General features: G+C 42.0%; 3 protein-coding genes across 6 annotated transcripts; 1 reads left to right on the forward strand and 2 right to left on the reverse strand.

Moving 5' to 3' along the window:
- Window positions 1–168: 168 nt before the first annotated feature.
- LOC110529538 (nucleoporin Nup43) lies at window positions 169–2,855 on the reverse strand. Its single transcript, XM_021611793.3, has 8 exons — window positions 2,538–2,855; window positions 2,139–2,261; window positions 1,957–2,034; window positions 1,663–1,825; window positions 1,319–1,454; window positions 1,067–1,218; window positions 866–982; window positions 169–706 (listed from the first exon to the last, which is right to left on the reverse strand). Exons 1-8 carry the CDS (start codon window positions 2,658–2,660, stop codon window positions 477–479), a joined length of 1,122 nt encoding a protein of 373 aa, XP_021467468.1. The 5' UTR covers window positions 2,661–2,855; the 3' UTR covers window positions 169–476.
- LOC110529539 (protein-L-isoaspartate(D-aspartate) O-methyltransferase) lies at window positions 2,835–14,434 on the forward strand. 3 transcript variants are annotated; one of them, XM_021611794.3, is made up of 8 exons: window positions 2,835–3,183; window positions 6,600–6,704; window positions 6,811–6,842; window positions 6,991–7,095; window positions 7,251–7,371; window positions 8,282–8,367; window positions 11,450–11,619; window positions 12,960–14,434. In XM_021611794.3, the coding sequence occupies exons 1-8, from the start codon at window positions 3,129–3,131 to the stop codon at window positions 12,970–12,972; spliced, it is 687 nt and encodes a 228-aa protein (XP_021467469.1). In that variant the 5' UTR covers window positions 2,835–3,128; the 3' UTR covers window positions 12,973–14,434. The 3 variants fall into 3 exon arrangements, with proteins under 3 accessions (XP_021467469.1, XP_090098872.1, XP_090098871.1); XM_090242746.1 differs by having other exon boundaries at window positions 2,838–3,183; window positions 11,450–11,673; XM_090242745.1 differs by lacking the exon at window positions 12,960–14,434 and having other exon boundaries at window positions 2,838–3,183; window positions 11,450–11,823.
- LOC110529537 (low-density lipoprotein receptor-related protein 11) lies at window positions 14,314–25,958 on the reverse strand. 2 transcript variants are annotated; one of them, XM_021611790.3, is made up of 8 exons: window positions 25,076–25,958; window positions 24,673–24,830; window positions 22,108–22,249; window positions 17,622–17,867; window positions 16,529–16,699; window positions 16,333–16,392; window positions 16,117–16,254; window positions 14,314–15,720 (listed from the first exon to the last, which is right to left on the reverse strand). In XM_021611790.3, the coding sequence occupies exons 1-8, from the start codon at window positions 25,689–25,691 to the stop codon at window positions 15,566–15,568; spliced, it is 1,686 nt and encodes a 561-aa protein (XP_021467465.2). In that variant the 5' UTR covers window positions 25,692–25,958; the 3' UTR covers window positions 14,314–15,565. The 2 variants fall into 2 exon arrangements, with proteins under 2 accessions (XP_021467465.2, XP_090098870.1); XM_090242744.1 differs by lacking the exons at window positions 24,673–24,830; window positions 25,076–25,958 and adding an exon at window positions 22,731–22,932.
- Between the last annotated feature and the right edge of the window lie 44 nt (window positions 25,959–26,002).

Genomic DNA, 26,002 nt, shown 5'->3' on the forward strand with positions numbered 1-26,002 from the left:
CCATCCCTTGTGATAGCGTCCCCCCTCCAAGTACAACATTTAAACAACATGGATTCTATAAATAATCTCTCATAAGACTTAAAATGTGGTCCATATAATGGTTCTTTGTCATACTGTATATCTTGTCTGTTATGAAAAGTGACACATAATTGGATAAGAGAGAACATATTTTTATGCAGACATTTTATTTCAAAACACCGGAGTTAAATGACATGAACACAACCAATATGACTTCCCCACAAATCAAGCAGAGCACAATTTCCTGTACAAGAGTAATATTTGAGTGGTAATAAAAGACCTCTGTATGATTACAATTTCTTCAAACTCCTTTAGGACTATCAAAAACAATTTCACATGATTGAGGTTATCTAATCCTCAGAAGTGAGACCTTTTACTGAAAACAGATTTTAACAATCAGTTAAAGGTAAATTAAGTCCAGCCAGCATGTCTATTAATGTTAATAGCAAAACGTTTTTCTAAATTGGGACCCGTCTGTTGACATAAATAGCCTCTCCGTCCGTTCCACACACCAAGCATTGTCCCAGCACATCCAGACTGTTCACAGACAGGGTCTGGCTGGGCAGCATGTGAGTGGTCTCAAGGCGTCCCTTACTTGAGTCTCCAGTGAGCCAGGAACTGATGAGGGACTGGTTCCCACCTGCTGGGGCTATTGCACTGCGCGAAACTATGCTTGTGTTCCGTCCACCTGGTGAACAGAAAAAGTCAAATTCGGATGATGAATGATTGGTGTTACAATAATGTTATCCTGCCAAATAAACATGTTGATATTTCAAATACTACCATTTGGCAATAAACACAACCATCCTGCTCTGTGAGCCTTTAAAACATCTTTCTGATGACTTGCCTTGTAAGAAGGATGGTGTGTCTGAATTTGAGGAAGTCTCCCAATGCAATAGTGATCCATCTTCTGAGCATGAGAACAGGTGGTCTGGGTTTGATGGATGAAAATGGACCTCCCACACTGAGCACAAAAAAAACAGTTAACCTGTGAACCAAAGATAGACTTGCTGTTTTAGTAAATAAATTACTTCCATAAATATCTTACTTTCAGCAGAGTGTGCCTCCATAAGTGAAAAGGGCATGTTGCCTTGTCTCACATCCCAGATACAGAGCATGCCATCCTGCCCCCCTGTGGCCACAATGTGTTGTTGGTTGGGGTGCCTGTCCACACAATGCAGTGGGACTCTGTCCCCAGTTCTTGCAGGCAAAACAAAATACATAAAGGACATTACACAACAAACTTGTAGGACCAGAAAAACTGATTTGCATTCGCTCTTCAAATATTTAAACAGCTTACAGTGAAAGAATCTGCGATGGTTCATTGCCCTGCTGCCTGAAGTCCCATATTTTGAGCTGGCCAATTGAATTGACAGTAAGGATCTCCGTAGTCCTTAGGAAAGTCACATCATGGATTGTGCTACTATCAGCATTTTCTGACAATTAAGAAAAAAATAGTTTGTCAGCATTATCTTGGCTAAAGGGTGGGATTTTATTTGAAGTTCCAGTTCATGACTTTTGGAAATTAGCATGTAGGCCATTGCAAGTTCAAAATGCAACCTTGATGAAAACAATGTCCACTGCCCGGGGAGAATTCAATTGTCTATGAGGTATTGTTACTAAAGTATTGTTTCATTCTCAGACCTATAGTGCGCAGCACTCCTTCCTGGTCCGCTCTGAAGAGGATGATCCTTCCATCTTCCCCAACCGTGACAATCTCAGGGCTGTTACACACAATTCCAGTACATGGAGCGTTGTCGCAGGGATAATGATGTGCTCTTTCCCACAATTGAGAAACAGACAGTGTCTGTTGAGAAGAGAATACAGGTGCTATTGAACACAAGGTCCTCCACAAGCTACCTTGACATTTGTAATTGTGTATCCATGATTGTTGGTGTATCTTCATTATGATGATGTCTTGTGAAATAACATCCATACCTGGCTGTTGTGGTGATGCCGAAAGATGATCACTGCTCCAGTCGATGATGCTGTTACAATTCTGTCTTGATCCAGAAACTAAAAGTGTAAGATTGACATTCAATTATGGCATTATATTTTGAAAATGAGGACCAAGTACAACAATGTCAGTCTAATATCCTAGACCTAGTTGATAAACTTACTTGAAGATCCAAAACATCCCCATTATGTTTGTGTTCACATACTAATTGGGGGTCTCCCTCAAATTCATCGTCCAAACCGGAGATCCCATTCTCCCCGATGGACCAAATGGAAATTTTGTTGTCCTTAAAAAGAGATGTATTCAATCAGACAAAAATATATATTCAACAGCTGATTGATGGTAGCTAAGTATACTAGTTAGCTAGTAGCTAACGTTAGCTATGCACAAATTGCCCTAACATTAGTGGCAGCACACTGGGCTTCTGCAATGTAGGGAAGTAAAGTGACATGTTTGTTATTATTTACAGAGAATAATAAAGCAAACTAACGTTATGTGTTGACAGTACCGACAGTAGCTAGTTAACGGTAAAGTTAGCGGTTTGGCTAGCTAGCAAACCCACCTCGTTATCCCAAGACCCAGTAGCAAAGATGTCTGGTTGCTGTAAAGACGAAGATGAGACCGGTCTCCATCTCGTTTTACTGATTTTCTGTGACACGTACTTTGCATTGATACCCTCCATCATAATAATCTTAAACGTAGCTACTTGTACTTCTGTTTAATTTTTAAATTAAAACAAGTCCCCTTAACATGAATTTTCCTGAATCCCGCCAGGTCTCATATGGTGGCCCATTAGGACAAACTCAACTAAAGTAAACGTTAAACGCCTTGTAAACACGTCACTAATTCATTAATGAGTTAAGTTCTCACGCCCCTCTAGTGGGTGAACGTGGAAGATAGCTACATGCTCCGGCAATCATTTCTGAGTCGTCAAAAAAAAACAAATTAAATATTAAATATCGTATTTTTTAACTAATATGTCAACACAATTTATTCAGGGACTAACCGTGTGGAAAAAGCTGCACACTGCGAGTTATGTCGCGTGACGTTTCCCCTCCATCTTTTTAGGAGGTTGTCAGTTTCGTAGGCAAAGGAGTTGGCGCAGGCGCGGCACTGACAGAGGCTCTCTACCTGCTCCGCAGTGTGTGTAATAATGGCCTGGAAATCAGGAGGAGCCAGCCACGCAGAGCTTGTAAACAACCTTCGCAGTAAGTTTACTCATTATATAAAGTGGATAATTAATCATTTTGGTTTAGAGATCTAATGGGGAAAGAAGAATTGCTGCTTTCTCCAAAGCATGGTGGCAACGGTCGGGCTAGGCTAGAAATGGGAGGCTACTAAAGTTTTTACCGCGTTAGCTAACCGTTGGGACACCACACTGTTTCCATTAGTTACCACAGCCAATGTGTTCCTCTGTAGTCACGCTACAGTAATATCAGGCGGGTGTTGGCAAATCTGCACCTGTCAGCACAGTATACTAGTTAATAATTGCGTGTTAACAGTAACTAGTGGCTTCATTTAATTCAAGGCAGTCGTATTTATAGAGCTTCCGATATTTTATATGCCACCAATGCAATAATGTACATTATTGTTTTCCCCAACCTCTTTTGGCTTGGTAGTAGCTAACGCTAGTTACCTGCTGTTACCTACAACAGCAGTGTTGCGGAACCAAAAAAGAAACAGCTAATTTGCTAGCTAGCCAGTTCATGGGATATGTATGGCATATGTGGAGAAATGTGAATCCTGAAACCGTTTATTAGTGAGCTAGCCTACTAACTACATACATGGGAAGTTCGACTGTGTATATATGTCTATGTTTTTACAACAGAAGCGAAGATGGACAGTAGTGTAGTAGTTTGCGAACAAGCTAGGATGTGCCATTCCTTGGGAGAGAGGCATGATCACACCCTGTTGTTATAACAACAGACTACTACTACTGGTCACACTCCGCACTCCTAGGTAGTTGTGCAATATTTCATTCAATTTGTAGTCACACCTGACACACCACTGTGGTAGTTAATCTTGCTGTGAACCAGCTAACATTTGTTTTTCGAATGTCTGTCTGTTTTCTTGTGTGTGTGCCATACAGTAAGGAAGTGGATTAGCTCATTGAAAGTTAGCTGATTTAGATTGAAATCTAATAGATAATAACATATTGCTCAAAATCACCCATTTAATAGGAAGATATTTTTGTTAAAAAACGAGAGATCTCCTGAAGACTTGGTGCAGACTGCAGAGAGCAGCTGGTTGGCTTGCCTATATTTGTGTCCAACATGATTTGGCAAGCATATCTAGTTGGCTATATTTACACAGTCAGTGTCCAGCAAAGCACTGCAGCAGATACTTTGGTACTAGGGCTGGTTTTGCCAAAATCCCTTTGGGTTTACATGCACCTTATTGTTCCTTGTTTACATTTGTGATATTGTATAGACATAAAAGGGGACACATTTCATGTTGAGAACATAACATGCACAACACTGCATCCAGGGATACATAAACATGGGGTAAAATGTGATGCTGAAGTGGTGGAATATTTTATTCCCAAAAGCTGAGTTCTGGGTAAATTTTTAGCAACACCCATCCTCCCCTGTTATGTGCATGCTGACCCATTTAGGTCTACTCACCAGCTGCAAACCTTAAGTTAGCCTAAGCCGGATTTAAACGGGTCAAACTCACGATGCATGCTAATTCCTGACTTTAGTGTTCTTTGTATCCTCCAGGGTTTCTCTAAGCTAAACAATGATTTTCACACACCGTGGGTTCAGAACATGACGTTTTTGTAAGAGTTGGTCTTTCAAGTGAATAAAAAAACATAACATGAACCTACTAGCCGATTGTGTGCATATACAGTGCATTCGGAAAGTATTCAGACCCCTTCACCTTTTCCACATTTTGTTACGTTACAGCCTTATTCTAAAAATGATTGTTTTTCCCTCTCAGTCGACACACAATACCCCATAATGACAAAGCAAAAAACAGGTTTAGACATTTTTGTAAATTTATAAAACTGATATCACATTTCATAATTATTCAAGACCCTTTACTCAGTACTTTGTTGAAGCACCTTTGGCAGTCATTACAGCCTTGAATCTTCTTGGGTATGATGCTTCAAGCTCGGAACACCTGTATTTGGGGAGTTTCTCCCATTTTTCTCTGCAGGTCCTCTCAGGCTCGGTCAGGCTGGATGGAGAGCGTCGCTGCACAATGCTATTTTAATGTCTCTCCAAAGATGTTTGATCGGGTTCAAGTCCGGGCTCAGGCTGGGCCACTCAAGGACATTCGGAGACTTGCTGTCTTGGCTATGTGCTCAGGGTCGTTGTCCTGTTGGAAGGTGAGCCTTCGCCCCAGTCTGAGGTCCTGAGCGTGCTGAAGCAGGTTTTCATCAAGGATTGCTCAGTACTTTGCTTTGTTCATCTTACCCTCGATCCTGACTAGTGTCCCAGTCCCTGCCTTTGAAAAACATATCCACAGCATGATGTTGACACCACCATGCGTCACCATAGGGATGGTGCCAGGTTTCCTCCAGATGTGACGCTTGGCATTTAGGCCAAAGACTACAATCTTGGTTTCATCAGATCAGAGAATCTTGTTTTTCATGGTCAAGGCACCTTTTGGCAAACTCCAAGCGGGCTGTCATGTGCTTTTTACTGAGGAGTGGCTTCCGTCTGGCCACTCTACCATAAAGGCCTGTGGTGGAGTGCTGCAGAGTTTCTCTCATCTCCACAGAGGAGCTCTGTCAGTGACCATCGGGTTCTTGGCCACTTCCCTGACCAAGGCCCTTCTCCCCGAATTGCCTAGTTTGGCCGGTTCAGCCAGCTCTAGGAAGAGTCTTGTTGGTTCCAGACTTCTTCCATTTAAGAATGATGGGGGCCACCGTGTTCCTGGGGACCTTCAATGCTGCAGAAATGTTTTGGTACCTTCCCCAAGATCTGTGCCTTAACACAATCCTACAGACAATTCCTTTGACCTCAAGGCTTGGTTTTTGTCTGACATGCGCTGTCAACTGTGGGACCTTATATAGACAGGTATGTGCCTTTCCAAATCATGTCCAATCAATTTAATTTACTACAGGTGGACTCCAATTAAGTTGTAGAAACATCTCAAGGATGATCAATGGAAACAGGATGCACCTGAGCTCAATTTTGAGTTTCATAGCAAAGGGTCTCAATAGTTATGTAAATAAGGTATTTCTGTTTTTTTTTTACACATTTGCAAACATTTCTACAAACCAGTTTTTGCTTTGTCATTATGTGTGTAGAGTGTGTTGAGTAAGGTTGGTAAGGTTTTAGTAAGGTTTTAGAATAAGATTGTAACATAACAAAATGTGCAAAAAGTTAAAGGGACAGAATTCTTACTTGTTCATCTAAAACTGTTGGGAATGCAGGTGTAATGTATCCTTGTGACCACTGAGCAACATAGTGGTAAGGTTGGGGCCCGGGGTCTGGGGGAGTATTAATGAGAGCAGCAGCACCGGCTGTCGCGGGCACTTCCTAGTGTTTGTACCAGTTGTCAGTGGAGCCTCCTGTGGGGGGATTAGTCTACTCTGAAGGCACTGCAGTGTTTGTGAGTCTGTGACTCTCCATTGTCCACTGTGGAGAATCACACTGTTTTCCTGTGTCCTCAGAAAATGGGATCATCAAGTCAGACAAGGTCTATGAAGTCATGTTGGCCACAGACCGAGGCCATTTCTCCAGAAGCAACCCCTACATGGACTCCCCACAGTCAATAGGTGTGTGCCTATTTCTTGTAGTATAATAAAGTAGTGTAGTGCAAATTCAATAACCCAGCCATTGGTGAATGTTAGTAACTAACTATCCCTCACTTTGCACCCAAAGGCTATCAAGCAACCATCAGTGCGCCACACATGGTAGGTCTAGCTTTTACTTTTAATATTTGTTTAAATTGTTGCGTATCAAACATTGATCGCCTTGCTCTTATCATTTATACCAACTGAGCAATACCCAGAGGTTTACAAGTACAGTGCTGATGCAGTTGTATGTTGATCTCTCCCCCAGCACGCCTATGCGTTGGAGCTACTGCATGATCAGCTGTATGATGGGGCCAAAGCTCTGGATGTTGGGTCTGGCAGTGGAATCCTATCTGCATGCTTTGCACGAATGGTGAGCTACACATGATGATGGGTAAACGCATAACATATTAGGTAATGTATTCTGGTGGGACAGTTGGTAAATTGTCCATTTCAGGTTTTGGGGATATTTTGGGTTCTGTGTCATGTTTGATGGCACAGACCTTCCTAATTTATTGTATTTAACAGGTAGGTCCCAAAGGCAAGGTGATAGGAATTGACCACATCAAGGAACTGGTAGATGATTCTATTAACAATGTAAAGAAAGATGACCCCAGCTTGATAACATCTGGTCGAGTCAAACTAATAGGTAAGTCCCAAAAGCAACAAAGCAAGATGGACATTTTTCTCTCTAATTTGGTGACTTGTATTGTTGGGTTATTAATATGTATTGTACAAATGTGTCAGTTAAATATAAAATAATCACTAGTGAAAGCCTACACACCCCTTTGTATAGTCTTCACATTTTGCTGCCTTATTCTAAAAAGGGATTCTATTTGATATTTGTCCTTCCGATCTACACAACCTACTCCACATTTTTTCAAAGTGAAAAAGGTTCCAAGTTAATACAAAATGAAGATGTATTGCTTGCATATGCTTCCACACCCTATAGTTAACACTTGGTGGAAGAACCATTGGCAGCCATTAGAGCTCTTAATCATTTAGAATAAGATTCTACCAACCTTGCACAACTCTTAGGGCAACATATATCCATTGATTTTGTCAAAAACATCAGTCAATTTGGTTGAGAATCATTGATGGGCAGCATTATTCAAACCTTCTCTGACTTAAATCTACTTTAAAATGTAGACTTCCACTAGACACTGTATAAGCTTAAAACAGGGTTGGCGATGCACTGACTGTAAAATAAGGAATGTTTCAAAGGAGTCTAATGAATATTGGTCATTCCTTGGGAGAGCAACACAAAGCAGCTTAATTGATGTGGGTGCAGCACTCTGCTGAATTATTGAAAGGAGAGTATCTGCTTTCGCCTGCCCTGCAGTCAACCAGCGTGCCCTGCAGTCAATGAGCGTGCCCTGCAGTCAACCAGCATTAGCCTCATAGGCCAGAGATGAGGCCGAGCCGTCATCTCACAGCTCTGCTGTGTGCCCTGGCATTCTGCTTCTCAGTGTGCGGCCTGCTTGGCAGCTATAATGTTGGCACTGCGGGGTGGCTGGCAGCATGTGAGTGACAGCTGGTGACTGTTTGTTGTGTTCCAGTGGGAGACGGGCGGATGGGCCATCCAGAGGAGGCGCCTTATGATGCCATCCACGTGGGCGCGGCAGCACCCAACGTGCCACAAGCAGTAAGTTCCCAAACCACAGAAAAACACAATTGAAGGAATCAAAGGGGTCCCGGCTAATAGAAGCCACATCACCTAAATCCACCATCCTTAGGAATGCTGTGTTCAGAGTAGAGATCAACAACAGCACTGACTAACTCTGTTAGATGAAACATGTAAATTTGTGATTGTGGGCTTTGGTCAGTCAGTCTCAGGGAATGTTGGTGTGCTCTATACTGTGCTATTTTGTCAAACAGTCCCCTGGTCTATTTAGTTGTAGCTACTCAGGCTAGACATTGCATGTTAAAGAGCGACTGAGTGGAAAACCAACTTTTCTGTTTCAAAACGGTGGTATCGATATGAGTCGGAAAAACACTTCTACTGTCGAAATTTACTACAATGTGTAAATCAACGCTTGGTCTAAATAAATTGTTTACAAGATTACCATGAATTGTTTACGAGGTTTGATTTGTTGCATTAAATAAAAAAATTATGGCTATCATCCCTTTTTATAGCCAGTAATAAACTGCTTGCCATTGGCTGAGAACTGCTATCTAACTGGCACGCACAAAAACAGTCAACAATTTTGGGAGTACAGAACAATAGAAATTGCCAGATCACCCTCTAGTGGTGAAAATAAGAACTACTGAAAATACAATTTTATGGAGGCATACTAACCCAAAAGAAACGTGACACGGTGTGTAAATGATAACACATTAGTGCAGGAAATGAAGAAATGGATTCAAATGCTGGAAGGAAACAATTAACTATGCAAATAAGCAAAAGCTCTGGACATTAAGGAAATAGAGGCCTGGCTCAAATAGAAGCCTTTCTATAATATGCGCCTGTTCAGTGATTTAAGCAATTAAACGCTCTGCCTATTAATTTACGGTAGGATCATTTTTGTCATAAAGTCAGTCTCGTCTAAAACTGATATTTGCAAGATAAGGGTATGATCCACCTTATTACCTTTCCCTGATCCACCTCTACGCAGATGACACCATTCAGTATTCTTCTGGCCATTCTTTGGACACTGTGCTAACTAACCTCCAAACGAGCTTCAATGCCATACAACACTCCTTCCGTGGCCTCCAACTGCTCTTAAATGCTAGTAAAACCAAATGCATGCTTTTCAACCGTTCGCTGCCCACACCCGACCAGCATCACCACCCTGGACGGTTCCGATCTAGAATATGTGGACAACTATAAATCCCTAGGTGTCTGGCTAGACTGTCAACTCTCCTTCCAGACTCATATTAAACATCTCCAATCAAAAATCAAATCTAGAATCGGCTTTCTATTTCGCAACAAAGCCTCCTTCACTCACTCCGCCAAACTTACCCTAGTAAAACTGACTATTCTACCGATCCTCGACTTCGGTGACGTCATCTACAAAATAGCTTCCAACACTCTACTCAGCAAACTGGATACAGTCTATCACAGTGCCATTTTTTCCAACAATTGTTTACAGACAGATTATTTTACTTATAATTCACTGTATCACAATTCCAGTGGGTGATACGTTTACATACACTAAGTTGACTGTGTGTTTAAACAGCTTGGAAAATTCCAGAAAATAATGTCATGGCGTTAGAAGCTTCTGATAGGCTAATTGACATCATTTGAGTCAATTGGAGGTGTACCTGTGGATGTATTTCAAGGCCTACCCTCAAACTGTGCCTCTTTGCTTGACATCATGGGAAAATCAAAAGAAATCAGGCAAGACATCAGAAAAAAAATTGTAGACCTCCCACAAGTCTGGTTCATCCTTGGGAGCAATTTCATCTGTACAAACAATAGTACGCAAGTTTAAACACCATGGGACCACGCAGCCGTCATACCGCTCAGGTAGGAGACGCATTCTGTCTCCTAGAGATGAATGTACTTTGTTGCAAAAAGTGCAAATGAATCCCAGAACAACAGCAAAGGACCATGTGAAGATGCTGGAGGAAACCGGTACAAAAGTATCTATATTCACAGAAAAAAGAAGTCCTATATTGACATAACCTGAAAGGCCGCTCAGCAAGGAAGAAGCCACTGCTCCAAAACCGCCATAAAAAAGCCAGACTATGGTTTGCAACTGCACATGGGGACAAAGATGGTACTTTTTGGAGAAATGTCCTCTGGTCTGATGAAACAAAAATAGAACTGTTTGGCAATAATGACCATCATTATGTTTGGAGGAAAAGGGGGGAGGCTTGCAAGCCGAAAAACACCATCCTAACCGTGAAGCACAGGGGTGGCAGCATCATGTTGTGGGGGTGCTTTGCTGCAGGGGGGACTGGTGCACTTCACAAAATAGATGCCATCATGAGGTTGGAAAATGATGTGGATATATTGAAGCAATATCTCAAGACATCAGTCAGGAAGTTAAAGCTTGGTCGCAAATGGGTCTTCCAAATGGACAATGACCCCAAGCATACTTCCAAAGTTGTGGCAAAATGGACTAAGGACAACAAAGTCAAGGTATTGTAGTGGCCATCACAAAGCCCTGACCTCAATCCTATAAACAAACATTTGTGGGCAGAAATTAAAAAGCGTCTGTGAGCAAGGAGGCCTACAAACCTGACTCAGTTACATCAGGTCTGTCAGGAGGAATGGGCCAAAATCCACCCAACTTATTGTGGGAAGCTTGTGGAAGGCCAACCAAAACGTTCCCCGCAAGTTAAACAATTTAAAGGCAATGCTACCAAATAGTAATGGAGTGTATGTAAACTTCTGACCCACTGGGAATGTGATGAAAAAAATAAAAGCTGAAATAAATAATTCTCTCAACTAATATTCTGACATTTCACATTCTTAAAATATAGTGGTAATCTTAACTGACCTAAAACAGGGAATTTTTACTAGGATTAAATGTCAGGAATTGTGAAACTGCATTTCAATGTATTTGGCTAAGGTGTATGTTAACTTCCGACTTCAACTGTAAATCTTGTTCTCAGTAAGTCAGGATTGAAATCGGGGCTAAATCAGTCATTTCAGCCGCCCTTTAATGTGAACAGCATGTCTGAGAAGACTAGTCTGATGGGGTGGGAAATTTGAAATGTTTTGCCTTGGAGGGTATCTTATTCTGACCCAGTGAGTGTCCTTAAATCTCCTCTCCCAGCTCCTGGACCAGCTGAAGCCAGGCGGCAGGCTGATTCTGCCCGTGGGGCCGGCTGGAGGGAACCAGATGCTGGAGCAGTACGACAAGCTGGAGGACGGCAGCACCAAGATGAAGCCCCTGATGGGGGTGATTTACGTGCCTTTAACAGACAAAGAGAAGCAGTGGTCCAGGTGGAAGTGACTTCCTACTCTCTCCCCTCTCTCTCCTTCACACAGTGGGCAACGGTGAAATGGTGTGGCCTGGAGTACATCATGGGGCTGAGTTTCCTGCTTGTCATCGTTATTTGATTCTTCCATACTATGGCAACTGGCTGCACATTTTTGTTTTGTATGCTATTAAAGCTGTTCAGCTAAGCACGTGTGGTGTGAAACAAACCATGTGTGGATACTTTGGAATTATATCAATGGATTCTCAGAGTTGAAATCTCATGTAAATACTATTTGATATGTTTGATGGTTGGTATTTAGCAATGATACAATTGACATGCTCTCATGCAAGAAGTATCATCCTTGTTCTTGAGGGGAAGTGACATTTAGCCTCATTATAGGAAAGCGTGGGGTAAGTTGAGTCACCCTTGTTTCTAAGGAAACCATACACAAAATGTATAATTTGACCAAATATTTAGGACAGGTCATAATTTCATGGAGTCTGAAGGAAGAAACCACATGGAAAAAGTGGTAAGCATGTTAGGTCCAAAAATGTCTAATTCCTTAGTTTTATTTATTACCTACACTGGTTTAGATGCAAGCATCATGACACCCCTAACAATCTATACATCAGATGGGGTCTATATAAGCTACAATATGAGGTCCTAAACATAGCATGACAGTCAATCCTTGTAGCTGTGTGGGCTAATATAGTCAAAACGTTTTCCTTGGGGAAAGTTGAGCAGATTGAAGTGTTTACTTCCCAGGTTTAATGCAAGGCATTATCACTAAGATATGAGGTAGAATATAAGCCTGTGTTTAAAATATGCTTAAAATTATTAAAAGACAAAAAAGCAATTGTGTTGAATTGCGTTTGGGAAATAAAGAGTTTTTTTTTAAAAGGTAGTGGTAATATTTTATTCAGTACAGAATTAACCCCATATCTATGGTAAGTTGTGCTAAAAGAACAAGCAATGTTTTCAGAACTGTTTTGTTTACATATGCTGATTATTTCCAGGGAAACCTCATCCTGAAATATATCTAGATATATATCTTTGTTAGAAAGAATACTATATTCCCCTTGACAGAGTAATGCTGAATGTAAAAAATGGTTCAACTTACCCCACTCACCCCTACTGCATAATATACTAGTTCTTCATTGGTTAAATCTGAAGAGATGGAGAAATCAAATAACCATAGGGACATTTGGATTTTGCACATGGTGTGGGGCATTCTATAACAGTTTGTGCATGGAAGTGTCTAACTCTAACCTATGGTTGCATGACAAGAGGAGGTGGATATGATTTGACATAGTGTATTTCCTCTTTATGTCCATTTCTTAATGTTTTGCCTCTTTCTCACAGGGATGAACTTTGAGGTGACAGACTGTCCATATTCCACATTTCAATGTGAACCTGGAGGAGACTACTTTGGGTTCCAACAACAGCCATTGGATTTCTTTGAAAACAACAAACCATGGTGATTTTGTTTTTTCTCCTTTAACTAGAGTATCATGCTGAGGAATAACCCCTGAGGTCAGAATAACGACTGCTGGAGATTGAACAGAAGAATGTGTCGAGTGTTGTTTAAAATATATATATATTGGCCTGCATTTTTTTGGTTGTGAATTTTCCTTTTGATTTGCTGCAAGATTTAGTTTTTGTGGTTACATCTTGATTTGCAAATCAACCATTTCACAATAATGCATTTCAGCTCCAAACAAAGCTGAGTGTAAAGACTGTTCTGATGAGGAAAGCCTGAGATGAAGAGATTATTCAGCCACTTACTTTAGAGTGCATCTGAAGATCTGACTGTAGATATCTGTACTGCTGCTCTGCTAACATATATCAGCGTCGTCGCCTAATAGGAAGTGAATGGGCAATGATGTATTGGGTTATTTATGAGTCATTTATTGTAAGAATAGAAGATGTTTCTTAACAATTCTACATTCATGTGGATGTTATGGGTGATCTTGAACAAATTGTGAATAGTGATGAGTGAGAAGTTTACAGGTACAAAGACCCCTAAATTATAACCTCTGTTATTGGTAATGGGGAGAGATTAGCATGTTTTGTTTTGTTGCAGCCTTTGTAACCTTCTCACTCATTATTCATGATTCATTCAGAAGGGTTCAGAAACAGCTTCATTACTCACTTTGAATGAAAATGACATTCTTCATTCAGTTTCTATTGGTCAAAACATAACCAAAACAACCTGCAAATGCATCACAGGTTTGTAGAGTCACAAGCTTGATGTAGTCAAGCGTTAAGAATTATACTCAACTTTTGACTACTATAAGCCCATTTGTCCAAATACTTATGACTTCTTTAAATGGGGGACAAGATACATAGTGCTTTCCTTTCTAAACTAGTAAAACAAATATGAGAACACCCTAAAATAAACAGTGACATTCTATAATGTTGCCTCATATGAAACATTTGATCTCAAATCCAAAATGCTGAAGTACAGAGCCACATTTAAAATGTTAGTTTCACTGTCCAACTACATATGGGAGTGAGTGTGTATACACACATGTGAACACGTGCACACATTCAGGGTTGTGATTTCCCCCATGATTTATTGTGTGCTGCCTCTGGTGTCCATGACAAGACTGCAAGCTTTACTGATTGCCGACACTAAACAAAGCAGAGCCATACATATATTATATATATATATATATATGTGTGTGTGTGTGTGTGAAACAAGGTAGCCGGTGCGTTGCCAAAATACATTTTAATGCAAAGCGATTGAATGTCTGTTTAAAAAAATTGAATATTGGATGAGCTATGGCTTTCACAATTTCTGGAATGGCAAAAATGAAAATAAAAATATGCTTATGTTTTTGTGCTATGGAGTGTTTATTGCTACAAGCTGTCTATGCTGTTGAAGACGGCTTCTATACTGCCATTTCCTAGCCATTCTAAAAATATATGGTAGAGCAGGAAGAATTTAGTCTGTGTACCAGACTTTTTAGCTAACGTTCCACTTCTTGCCACATCTTCGGCAAATGACAGGAGTGGCAAAAGGTGGAATATAATAGCTGAACAGAGATGGAAGAATCCACATTGTATATTCAGATTGCATCTCTTACCAATTTAAAATACTCCTAAGCCTTTGGCACAGAATCACAAGACATATTGATCAAGAGTTAACTTTACTATCTCACACAAACTGTGTGCATACAGACTTTTGAGATACATCTATCTACACATCAACATTGAAACTACATAGATGATAAAGAAAAACAACATACCATATCAGACACATCCTAGAATGCTTTATGGCTTGATATGGGCTTTTCTGGAATTACTTGGTTTTATAACAAAATCATTTTCAGTAATGATTGGAATTTACAATAAATTACATATCTCGCTATCTCCATATTTCAAAATAGTCTGGTAAAAATTGTAATTCTACGCCAAGTCTAATAGATATACAGCATCATAGCACAACAGTGGCAAGAGTATTACATAATGGATGAAGTACTATATATCTCCACGAAAATATACATCCATGACTTTGACATTTTGTTGTAATATTAAAATAACATCTTTAAGGGTGAAAGAAATCATGAAAGAAAAAAGGAAAGCATCTCTTTCCAAACCTAAGTGCAGACAACCATCAGTTTGTACACTAAGTGAGTGTACAAAAGTGGCAAAAACATGTATTTCCTGTTAAAAGCTGTGTTTGATTTATCTCACCTGGAGTGCTGTGTGGGTAGAGTTTGCACTTTTGAGACCATTCCAAAGAGTGATCGCCGCCTACCTCGCACGTCGAGTTATCTAAATCGAGTGCACCTGAAGAAGTCGTACACAGTCGTGATGTAGAAAGTTTGTTCGGTAATCATGAAGACTCCACCTGGCCAACAGTTGACTGACAGTGTTGGGGTTTCCCATATAAATAGAATGAATTGAAGGGACTTGGAACCTCTCATTCTAGTTCTGTGGAGCATTCATCCCTGTCTATGCTGCTACAGGTACATGCCATTGATGAGGTAATCAGACTCCTCAGTGGTGAGGGGTCGGGCCTTCTTCAGCTTGTGGCGGACCAACCGCAGGCGACAGCCAATCATGAGCAGCAGCAAAGCCGTGATGATCAGGCCTAGAGCCAATGGCAGTATAGCACCTGCATGGGAGAAGAGAGAGAGAAAGACAAGTCACAGACACTGTCATATACGATCTGTATTTCTGCATGTATAACATAATATTACAGAGTTTTAATAAGTTGATAAGGATGAAGAACAGATCAGAAGAGAATCATGGCGCTCTCCCAGAAGCTTGGCTGGTGCGTAAAACCCGCCAATTCAGACAAACAAAGGGATGTAATGGGTTTGGACTCAAGAAGATGTTGCATAAAGGTTCCTTCGTTATTCAATGTTTTAATTATTTTCACTGCATCAGGGATAGCATACAGACGTTTCGGTTTTACAGCCTTCTTCAGTGTGTAGGTAAAATGTTAATTTGAATTCAAAACAGCCTTTGTAATAAAGATCAACAGATAAGCAGCAGGTGCTGAACAGACCAGACTCAGGCCCTGGGTGTCCTCCCATTACTGAATGTGGTTTGGATATTGGGAGCATGTCACGCTCTGGTAGTGGTTTGATCTCTGGCCACTTCATTGTCACTTTAGGGGCCTCCGCAGGAAATGTACTGGGTAAGACTGAAACAGGTGAGAGATTGTATTAAGGTCATGAATGATCATGTTCAGGAGTAATTATCACAAGATAATTAAATGTACCTGTCTCTGTGTGTTTGGTGGTGGGGGGAGGTGCCAATGTCGTTTGCTTGTTAGCGGGACCTGAATAATTTTGTTTCCATTATTCATTTGCATAATTCTATTCCTATATTCTATACACCTCATACAATATGTAATGATGATGCACATCAGAATCCAGATAATTCTTCAAAAATGTACTCTACTAGCAAAATCCCACCTGTTTTTTTTATACATTCATTGACGCAGTCTGCCACCTGCAGGAAGTTGTTGTGGTTGCCCTTGCAGCCTCTGTAGATGAAGTGCTTGCACTCTTCAGCCACAGGGTCATAGAACCAGCGTGGGAAGATGCCTTTACATGGCCCCACAGCAGGGGGCTCTGCACAGGGCTCTGCTGGGACAGAGAGAGGGAGAGATTTGGTCTGGTGGAACATAGAGAGAGCAAAGAGAGGGAGAGATTTGGTCAGGTGAAACATAGAGAGAGGGAGAGATTTGGTTAGGTAGAACATATAGAGAGGGAGAGATTTGGTCAGGTGAAACATAGAGAGAGCAAAGAGAGGGAGAGATTTGGTCAGGTGAAACATAGAGAGAGGGAGAAATTTGGTTAGGTAGAACATAGAGAGAGGGAGAGATTTTGTCAGGTGAAACAGAGAGAGGGAGAGATTTGGTTAGGTAGAACATAGAGAGAGGGAGAGATTTGTTCAGGTGGAACATAGAGAGAGGGAGGGAGTGATTTGGTCAGGTGGAACATAGAGAGGTGGAGGGAGAGATTTTGGCAGGTGGTCTGTGATAAGGTAAAATGAGAAGTACCTTGCCTCATCTGTCTCAGGCTAGCCTAACCCAGGGATCAGAGGACAGAGGAGTGCTTTGCTCCACCGCTCAGGGGGTACATGGGAATGAAGGACCCCTGTCAGGCTCACTCCTGTCCCAGCCCTTCATGTCTCACAGTGCCCCTGTGGCCTGCATTCTGCTTTGCCCCAAAGTTTCCAGATCAGCTTTGTGTGTTTGGTGGTGGGGGGAGGCTCAATGGCTGCCTGCAGGGGAGAATCTGCCTCTCTCTGCACTTACTGTCACACAAAGAACCTTCCGCTCTCCGCTAGCACAGACAAAACTCTGGCCAACCAGAATGATGTGCAGACATGCCAAATGGATTTAATTCCTTCACAGTTGTAGTTCATGTTAACCATTACAGATTTGTGTTTAAATCTGTTTATATGGTGTTTTGATGTGCATGGAATTGCCTACTGGGTTATAGCTAGCTAGGTAGTAAATACACAATAGCTAGCTAGATAATAGCTACACAATGACAGCACCTTGATGGACAGGGCTCTCCTGTTCACTGTGACTTGGCAGTGGTAGGACTCGGGGCACTGCCTTGCTCCAGTCACCAGACTGTGGAGTCTGTGGGGCTTGTGGTGGAGTTGGTCTGGCCTCCTCCATGGTCTTCCTGGGTCCACCCTGGGCCATGGAGTGGTCCTCAGTCTCCTCTGGCTGGGCCACAGGCTTGTGTGGGCTGGGTAGACTTGCAGGGTGGGTCATTGCCTTCCTGTTCCCATCAACTGTAGAGGACAGGGTAGGGTCATCTTGGGCTCTCAGACACAGTATTAACACACATTCACCTGCTCATCATTAATTTACTGCAGCCCTCCTTGCTCTGATATTCCAGACTGTACAGCATCCATACAAATCCATCCTAGTACACTCAAGTCTCAAACTACACTCCATCTTAGTACGATCCAGTTGAAAACTACAATCCAACCTAGTACACGCAAGTCCACACAGGAAACCTACAGCCCTCTATTTTATTATTATTTGTATTATTATATTACAATATGATCAACGTTTCATTTATGTAGCCCTTTACACTGGTATCCATATATACAGTGCCTTGCGAAAGTATTCGGCCCCCTTGAACTTTGCGACCTTTTGCCACATTTCAGGCTTCAAACATAAAGATATAAAACTGTATTTTTTTGTGAAGAATCAACAACAAGTGGGACACAATCATGAAGTGGAACGACATTTATTGGATATTTCGAAATGTTTTAACAAATCAAAAACTGAAAAATTGGGCGTGCAAAATTATTCAGCCCCTTTACTTTCAGTGCAGCAAACTCACTCCAGAAGTTCAGTGAGGATCTCTGAATTATCCAATGTTGACCTAAATGACTAATGAGGATAAATACAATCCACCTGTGTGTAATCAAGTCTCCGTATAAATGCACCTGCACTGTGATAGTCTCAGAGGTCCGTTAAAAGCGCAGAGAGCATCATGAAGAACAAGGAACACACCAGGCATGTCCGAGATACTGTTGTGAAGAAGTTTAAAGCCGGATTTGGATACAAAAAGATTTCCCAAGCTTTAAACATCCCAAGGAGCACTGTGCAAGCGATAATATTGAAATGGAAGGAGAATCAGACCACTGCAAATCTACCAAGACCTGGCCGTCCCTCTAAACTTTCAGCTCATACAAGGAGAAGACTGATCAGAGATGCAGCCAAGAGGCCCATGATCACTCTGGATGAACTGCAGAGATCTACAGCTGAGGTGGGAGACTCTGTCCATAGGACAACAATCAGTCGTATATTGCACAAATCTGGCCTTATGGAAGAGTGGCAAGAAGAAAGCCATTTCTTAAAGATATCCATAAAAAGTGTAGTTTAAAGTTTGCCACAAGCCACCTGGGAGACACACCAAACATGTGGAAGAAGGTGCTCTGGTCAGATGAAACCAAAATTGAACTTTTTGGCAACAATGCAAAACGTTATGTTTGGCGTAAAAGCAACACAGCTGAACACACCATCCCCACTGTCAAACATGGTGGTGGCAGCATCATGGTTTGGGCCTGCTTTTCTTCAGCAGGGACAGGGAAGATGGTTAAAATTGATGGGAAGATGGATGGCGCCAAATACAGGACCATTCTGGAAGAAAACCTGATGGAGTCTGCAAAAGACCTGAGACTGGGACGGATATTTGTCTTCCAACAAGACAATGATCCAAAACATAAAGCAAAATCTACAATGGAATGGTTCAAAAATAAACATATCCAGGTGTTAGAATGGCCAAGTCAAAGTCCAGACCTGAATCCAATCGAGAATCTGTGGAAAGAACTGAAAACTGCTGTTCACAAATGCTCTCCATCCAACCTCACTGAGCTCGAGCTGTTTTGCAAGGAGGAATGGGAAAAAATGTCAGTCTCTCGATGTGCAAAACTGATAGAGACATACCCCAAGCGACTTACAGCTGTAATCGCAGCAAAAGGTGGCGCTACAAAGTATTAACTTAAGGGGGCTGAATAATTTTGCACGCCCAATTTTTCAGTTTTTGATTTGTTAAAAAAGTTTTAAATATCCAATAAATGTCGTTCCACTTCATGATTGTGTCCCACTTGTTGTTGATTCTTCACAAAAAAATACAGTTTTATATCTTTATGTTTGAAGCCTGAAATGTGGCAAAAGGTCGCAAAGTTCAAGGGGGCCGAATACTTTCGCAAGGCACTGTACAGGTTGAAAATGGCAGATTTAGGCACTAATAAGAGCTTAAATTGGAATGCAGTGGCTGTACGGGAACATGGGTTTTGACTGACAGCTGCTGTGTGGGTTTTGAGTGACAGATGTTCTGAACTTGAACACCTCTCGCGACAAGTTATCCACATCCCTCTCGGTAGTAGGGCAACTTTGTTTTGGTCTGAGGGAAATGCTGTAAATTAAGATGACTCCATGTATTTTGAAAGATGAGATGTTGAGGATTATAATAAATACTGCTTTGATGTCATACAAGCAAGCCAGACCACCCTTGATTCCAAATATGCTCTTCACATCTCCAAATCATAAAAGTCATGTCATATACAGTGTCAACGTTTATGATCACTATGTTTGATGTACAGTTACAATATGACATGTCGTCATACTGGGTTGTTCTGAACAGAATGAGCCTGTTTGTTTATTGTGAAGAAAATTTGCCGCAGAACATGCACCTGAATGCACGCACCTGAATGCACGCACCTGAATGCACGCACCTGAATGCATGCATGACTTCGTTCTATGTGCACCAAAATGATGACCTGTTTCTCTGAATTGCCCTGTGAAAGCCTAACACTGTAAGATTGTATTGTATAACTTAGCTAGTCATGTTGGCAACAAAACAAGCTTTCAAATGATGCCCACCTGATCCAGATTGCAATTTATAATGGAAAGTTTTGGGGAATTGCGTAAACAATCATGTGATGGTGGAGGATGCAGGGTTGTGTTCCAAACGAAGCAACTACAAGTGTGCTTGCTCTCGTTCCTCAACGGCACAGCTAGGAGAGCTCAAAAAATAAAATTAGAGTTGAAAACTCTTCTTTGAGTCATAAAATGCATTGAAATGACTTAGGAACTGTGCACACTGTGGAGAGGCCACATAGAGACACCAGTTTGTCCTCTCACTCAAACCCTTGTCATTTTTTGGTCTTATGTTGCACCTATCCCACATTTTCCAGGAACTGTCTTATCATCTTACTGAATGTACCCAGAAGATTTCATTATCAACAAATGTGGGAAAAAAGTACAGTAAATGTAAAATGCACACTTGCGTCATGTGAACTGTTGTGTCCTCTCCTTTGGTCTAATAATTTCCCCATTATCTCCAAACTATTCCCTTTCTATTGCTACCATGGTTATGCATATGCTTTTCCTATTTATTCTTTAAGAAACATTTCAATTTAGCCCTATCCATGTAGGCCAATTCCCAGGGTTAACCTTTATTTTTACAGTGAAGTCAACCATTTCCAGGAGCTCCTGCCTCCCTGTGGCTATCCATGTGAGGAAGACAGACTGAGTGACTCACAGCTCTGGCAGAAATCCTCGTCAGAGCGTTCTGGACAATTCTGCTTCCCGTCATGGTATGACAGTCCCCAGGTATACTTGAAAGCCTTCCTATGGATGCTTTGTTAAAGTGCTGTTCTGTGTATTCAATAGTTCACCCATCTTATGTTTGTTGGAATTCGGGATAAGACAGAAAAAAATGGATAATAATAGTATATTGTTCCCATTACGTTACTGTAACATCTGTCTTTGAGGATATTCATGGTTTATAGGTTTAGACACATCTTATATAGGCCTTGTGACAGTGATCTACAGCTCCAGACAAGTTTTAAAGCTCATTTCCTGCAATTCTACACATTTTGTCATGTCTTGTGTGTGTTCATGTGATATTTCGTTGACTCAAACATTACAACAAAATGGGCTAAAACACCTAGCTGAAAAACGTTAGCTGACATGGGCTAGTTGATATGGACATTTCTAACAAGTTTAAATAGGTCTCTATTTCAAAATTGCACCTTGTGCTGTCTACTATTACAACTTTCAAGAGTAAGTTGAACGCCAGACTGAGTTTCTTATCTCATCCATATGTGCATATCTCATCCATGGCCCCTCAATGCAGTGAATAGATTACAATTATTCCCTGCCTGCTCATATGGATATGGCCATATCAGGCAGCCAGACATTTGACTAGGGGAGCACTGCTCAATTCGTTTGAGCACTAAATAGCAGACTCGCTTTCATTATCCAATGGATTCAATCCATGGAGGCAAGGATTTAATTGCAGTGCAAAGTTCATTGTCTGTAATGCATTCGTACTCATTACAGGCAACAGGATCACAGAAAAGCACAAATACATTTTACCACAACAACAAAACATTGCTATTGATGTTAGCCAGAAATGAAGCGAGATCCACTAATTAATGATAGATGAACATGAGGCACATCTGGCTGGTAATATCTTTCAGTGAGAGAGGCGATTGAAGTGTTTGTCACCTTCAGCTTGGTGTTCTGGAGCCAGCACTGTCACAGTGACATTGTCTGAGCTCTTCTGTCCCGCGGTGTCTGTGACAGTCATCTGGAAGGTAAAGGAACCCTCCTGTAGATCACTGATTTTCAGTAACCCTGGCTGGGTCACCTACAGAGGTAAAGGGATCAAATGTTAGACAGAAAGCAAAGACACAGTCTACTGGAAACATTGGGCTGGTTTCATGGACGCCATGTCATAACGACACAAAGCATTTATCAGAGCCAAGTTTGTTAAGAGAGTCATGTTTATGACGAGTTTTCCACAATAACTAAAAACTCACATCACTTCTTAGCCCACAATAGGGCTCTTGTCCCTGGGTCAGGTTGGGATATAATAACCTCTTATCTGCATATATGCAGCAATGTATCATGGATCTCTGGTTGCACCATGCAAACATCCATGTTGACTAACTACACATGACTAACTAAACACATCAGGTTAGTTGCTAACTGTGTGTGTTCTAAATTAGAGCTGTTTTATAGCCTAGCCTACACCTCAGTATTCTATTGCAAACACAGCATCCATACTCTATACCTCAAGTGTATGGCTCACTTTATAACAAAGAGACAGCCGTGATTCTCAGACCTACCATGTCAGAGCTACCTACAGTGCAACATTATGACGTTCGAGATTACAACTCTGAGGAGAACGTTTTTCTTCTAAACTCTGTTTTCCCATCTTTTAAGATGAAGATGAAGATCACTTTATTGGTCAATTGTACACAAGGTCCAACCGAAACGTGACTTCTGCTTCATCCCAAGCCCTCAGAAGTACACGTCTTCTTTGGTATCATGGCTTTGGCACATTTGTTTGTGCATGTCGCCATCTACTGAGCGGGAGTGTATGGTCGACCTCGTTACATTTTGTGATACAAAAATGAAAAGGGGAAAAATTGCACCAACAAACCCCTTACTCGCTTTTAAATTAAAAAAAATACCCATTCCACTACTTTCGTTCAACACACCTTGTAACTTCTGCAGTAATACTTGTACACCCAAGTCTTTGCAGCTGCCACCACATCATCTATTCTCTGTGATTCTGCAGTACAGTTGATAACCATGGCAATGAATGCTAAGAAGCCATACCACTCTGTATCGGCTTAGGCCTACTACTCACCCTTTACCCATCATCCTCTACTCTCTTCACTGCCTCAGTATGCGACACCTTCTGTTCTACTCTGACACTGGCAACCTCAACTTGTCTCTCTCACACCAGGCATTTCTGATCCCCAGCAACATTGGCACACACTGTTTTTTCCACCAATACTACATATTCCTTTGTCCCATGCCCTCCCATTGCATACTGCTCACATCTCGGAATCTCCCTCCTACACACCACTGCAACATGACCATAAGCTTGGCGTCTGAAATACATTAGTGGGTTCGGCATAAATGCTATCAATGGATAACTGACATATACTAACATGGCTTTCTCAGGTAAAGGCTCTGCTTCAAAACCCAAAAGGACAGACAGTGTCTTCTCAGTTCCACCACGCTCGCCACCGGGTCTGCGTCGCACCAAACAGCGGGCATCACACACAGGGAATATTCCATTTCAGTAACTCCACCTCAACACTTAACACCACCCCAGTAACCACTCTGTTCAAAGGCGCCCTGCTCTGGAGAGCAAAGCAAGTCACAGGTCTTGTCACGAGGCGTGTGACACGAAGCGCCCGCTCCCTCTAGGTGGAAGAAAGACTTTAAATCATCACAAGTCTACTTCAAGCTACCTTCACCGATTTAACAGTAGCCAATTTGTTTTCTACCCAGCCTGAGACTACATATGGGTCAGCCAAAAGGCAGGGATCAACTTCCCCACAAAATCTCGCTCCTACTGGGCCAGAATCATCCTTTGCATGACCATCTGAGTCCCAGACTCAGAGTTCTTCACACCTGCCATCGCAGATATTCATCCTCATTTCGTCAGGTTCAATTATGGAGCCATCAGAGACAGCAGAGTACGGTTTGTTGTACTTGGCACCATTCTTCCTCAACACACATCTTCCCTCCACTCAGCTCTTCTCCTTCTTCCTCGCTGTCCATAACCACGTCTATCTGTTCACCACGCTCATGCCGCGCCTTCATCCACTGTATTGTTTGCAGAACATGCACTGATGGCATTTCTACAAAACCTAACTTCTGTTTGTTAGCCCAATTTACTAGTCTGGCATCTCCATTCTCACAAAACGTGCCACAATCGTCAGACAGGTCTCCTCCTCGTCATCCATCTTCAGACAGGACACACATGCATACCGGTTGGAGAGGAGGTTACCAGCAACTGGTCGCCCGTGGAGCTGTTGTTGTTGGGGGTTAAGTGCCTTGCTCAAGGGCACACCGGCAGGCGATGGCATCTAGGATTTGAAACCAACAACCCTCCAATTGCCAGCTCACTTGCCGGCAATTTTTTGGGCAGACCCGGGCCACGCTCCGGCTGCTGGATAGCCTCTAAATTGCTAGGCTACCTGCCTCACATTTTTAACCAATGACACCTGCTTCATTGTTTTCAGTGCACTCTTCAGTGTTAGTGTTTACCTTCATGTTGATGGCCGGTTCACCCTTCACCAGCGCCCATTCGTAGTGGGTGACCCCATAGTCGTCCACACTGTCCCGGCCGTCCAGTACCGCACAGTCAGTGGGCAGCTGGATAACTACATCCTGGCCAGCATTACTGCGGGGCGGCTCGTCCATGTCTGGAAACAGCCCAGTCAGAACTAACCTTGTCAAACACACCTGGACTCACTCAGATTAAATCTCATGTTAGAAGCAGGGGGCAATAGCAAATTATTAATTGCTAGTGGTTGTGAGAACAGAATTACCAGCAACCAGTTATGTATTATGAATGATTTGTCATAAGCAATACACATGCATTTATATTGTATCTTATTGAAAACCTGTGATTTATATTCAATATAATTAACAGCAGACAGAACCTCACCCGGCATTTGAGTGCCATCGTCAACTCTAGGGTTTTCCTCGGGTCTCCTAATCAGATTGACCAATTTGTTCACATCTCCATTGCCACTGGAGGAGATGAGGTGTCCTGTTGTATTGTGAGCCCGACTGTAGGTGCTAAACCCTGCCTGTGCTGCGAATGAACAAACGTTTTTATTTCTATAGGTGCAGCTGAACAAATAGCAGCTGAGGCTGTCGTCCGATTGTCTCATGTCCTCCTGGACCACCGCCACAGTGCAGTGAGGGTCTGCACAGCAGGCATGGAGACAGTCTTTCCAACTGTACACCCGGTCAGGAGCCGAGAGGAAGGTGGCTCCCTGCTCAATGGAGGCAGTCGCTCGGATGATGTGCTCCTCTACGGCGTTGAAATCAGCCAGACAGACGTCCACTCCCTCTTCCTCCTCCCTGGTATACGTCTGGTCCTGTTGGAGCTGCTTGCGGAATTCCTCTAAGAGCTCCTCCACCCCCGATATTTTAGATTTCAAGTCTGTTTGAGAGAACCGGGTTTGAATGCTAGTCACTATACAGAACAGCAGCACACACGTAATGAGTCGATGATGCTTAGCCAAAGCCATTATGTTTACGCAGTTAAATGGCATCCCTCTCAGCTATTTTCACGACGGATGAGAGGCCCGTATTTCAACACAAAAAAACATATAACGCAAAAGAAAAAGCATCATATTGTTTCATATCCAATCATCTCGAATCACAGGTGAGCACCTTTGCTTCTTTAAAAAACATGCGGTGCTAAAGGCCTTTTGTCCGTATCATGATAACACTGCGCAGGGAGCGCACAACATCTGTAACGCAGGACATCCACACCGATTGGAGGCCAAAAGAAATAATTGACGTCACAGTGTTCAGTCTCTGCACACCTGTCAGTTTTGCTTTTATGCAACTTCCTATGACA

This window comes from Oncorhynchus mykiss, chromosome 8 (genome assembly GCF_057628025.1).
Source record: "Oncorhynchus mykiss isolate SJ-2025 chromosome 8, ASM5762802v1, whole genome shotgun sequence".
Classification (NCBI taxonomy): domain Eukaryota; kingdom Metazoa; phylum Chordata; class Actinopteri; order Salmoniformes; family Salmonidae; genus Oncorhynchus; species Oncorhynchus mykiss.

Coding starts and splice junctions, on each gene's coding strand:
- LOC110529537 (XM_021611790.3), bottom strand. CDS start 25,691: ATGCCATTTAACTGCGTAAACATAATGGCTTTGGCTAAGCATCATCGA. Junction 17,868..22,107: donor TCCAGAACACCAAGCTGAAG/GTGACAAACACT, acceptor TGTCCTCTACAG/TTGATGGGAACAGGAAGGCA. Junction 15,721..16,116: donor ACACCCAGGGCCTGAGTCTG/GTCTGTTCAGCA, acceptor TCTCCCATGCAG/GTGCTATACTGCCATTGGCT.
- LOC110529538 (XM_021611793.3), bottom strand. CDS start 2,660: ATGATGGAGGGTATCAATGCAAAGTACGTGTCACAGAAAATCAGTAAA. Junction 2,262..2,537: donor CTGGGTCTTGGGATAACGAG/GTGGGTTTGCTA, acceptor TCTCTTTTTAAG/GACAACAAAATTTCCATTTG. Junction 1,219..1,318: donor CCATCGCAGATTCTTTCACT/GTAAGCTGTTTA, acceptor TTTGCCTGCAAG/AACTGGGGACAGAGTCCCAC.
- LOC110529539 (XM_021611794.3), top strand. CDS start 3,129: ATGGCCTGGAAATCAGGAGGAGCCAGCCACGCAGAGCTTGTAAACAAC. Junction 3,184..6,599: donor GCTTGTAAACAACCTTCGCA/GTAAGTTTACTC, acceptor CTGTGTCCTCAG/AAAATGGGATCATCAAGTCA. Junction 6,705..6,810: donor GGACTCCCCACAGTCAATAG/GTGTGTGCCTAT, acceptor TTGCACCCAAAG/GCTATCAAGCAACCATCAGT.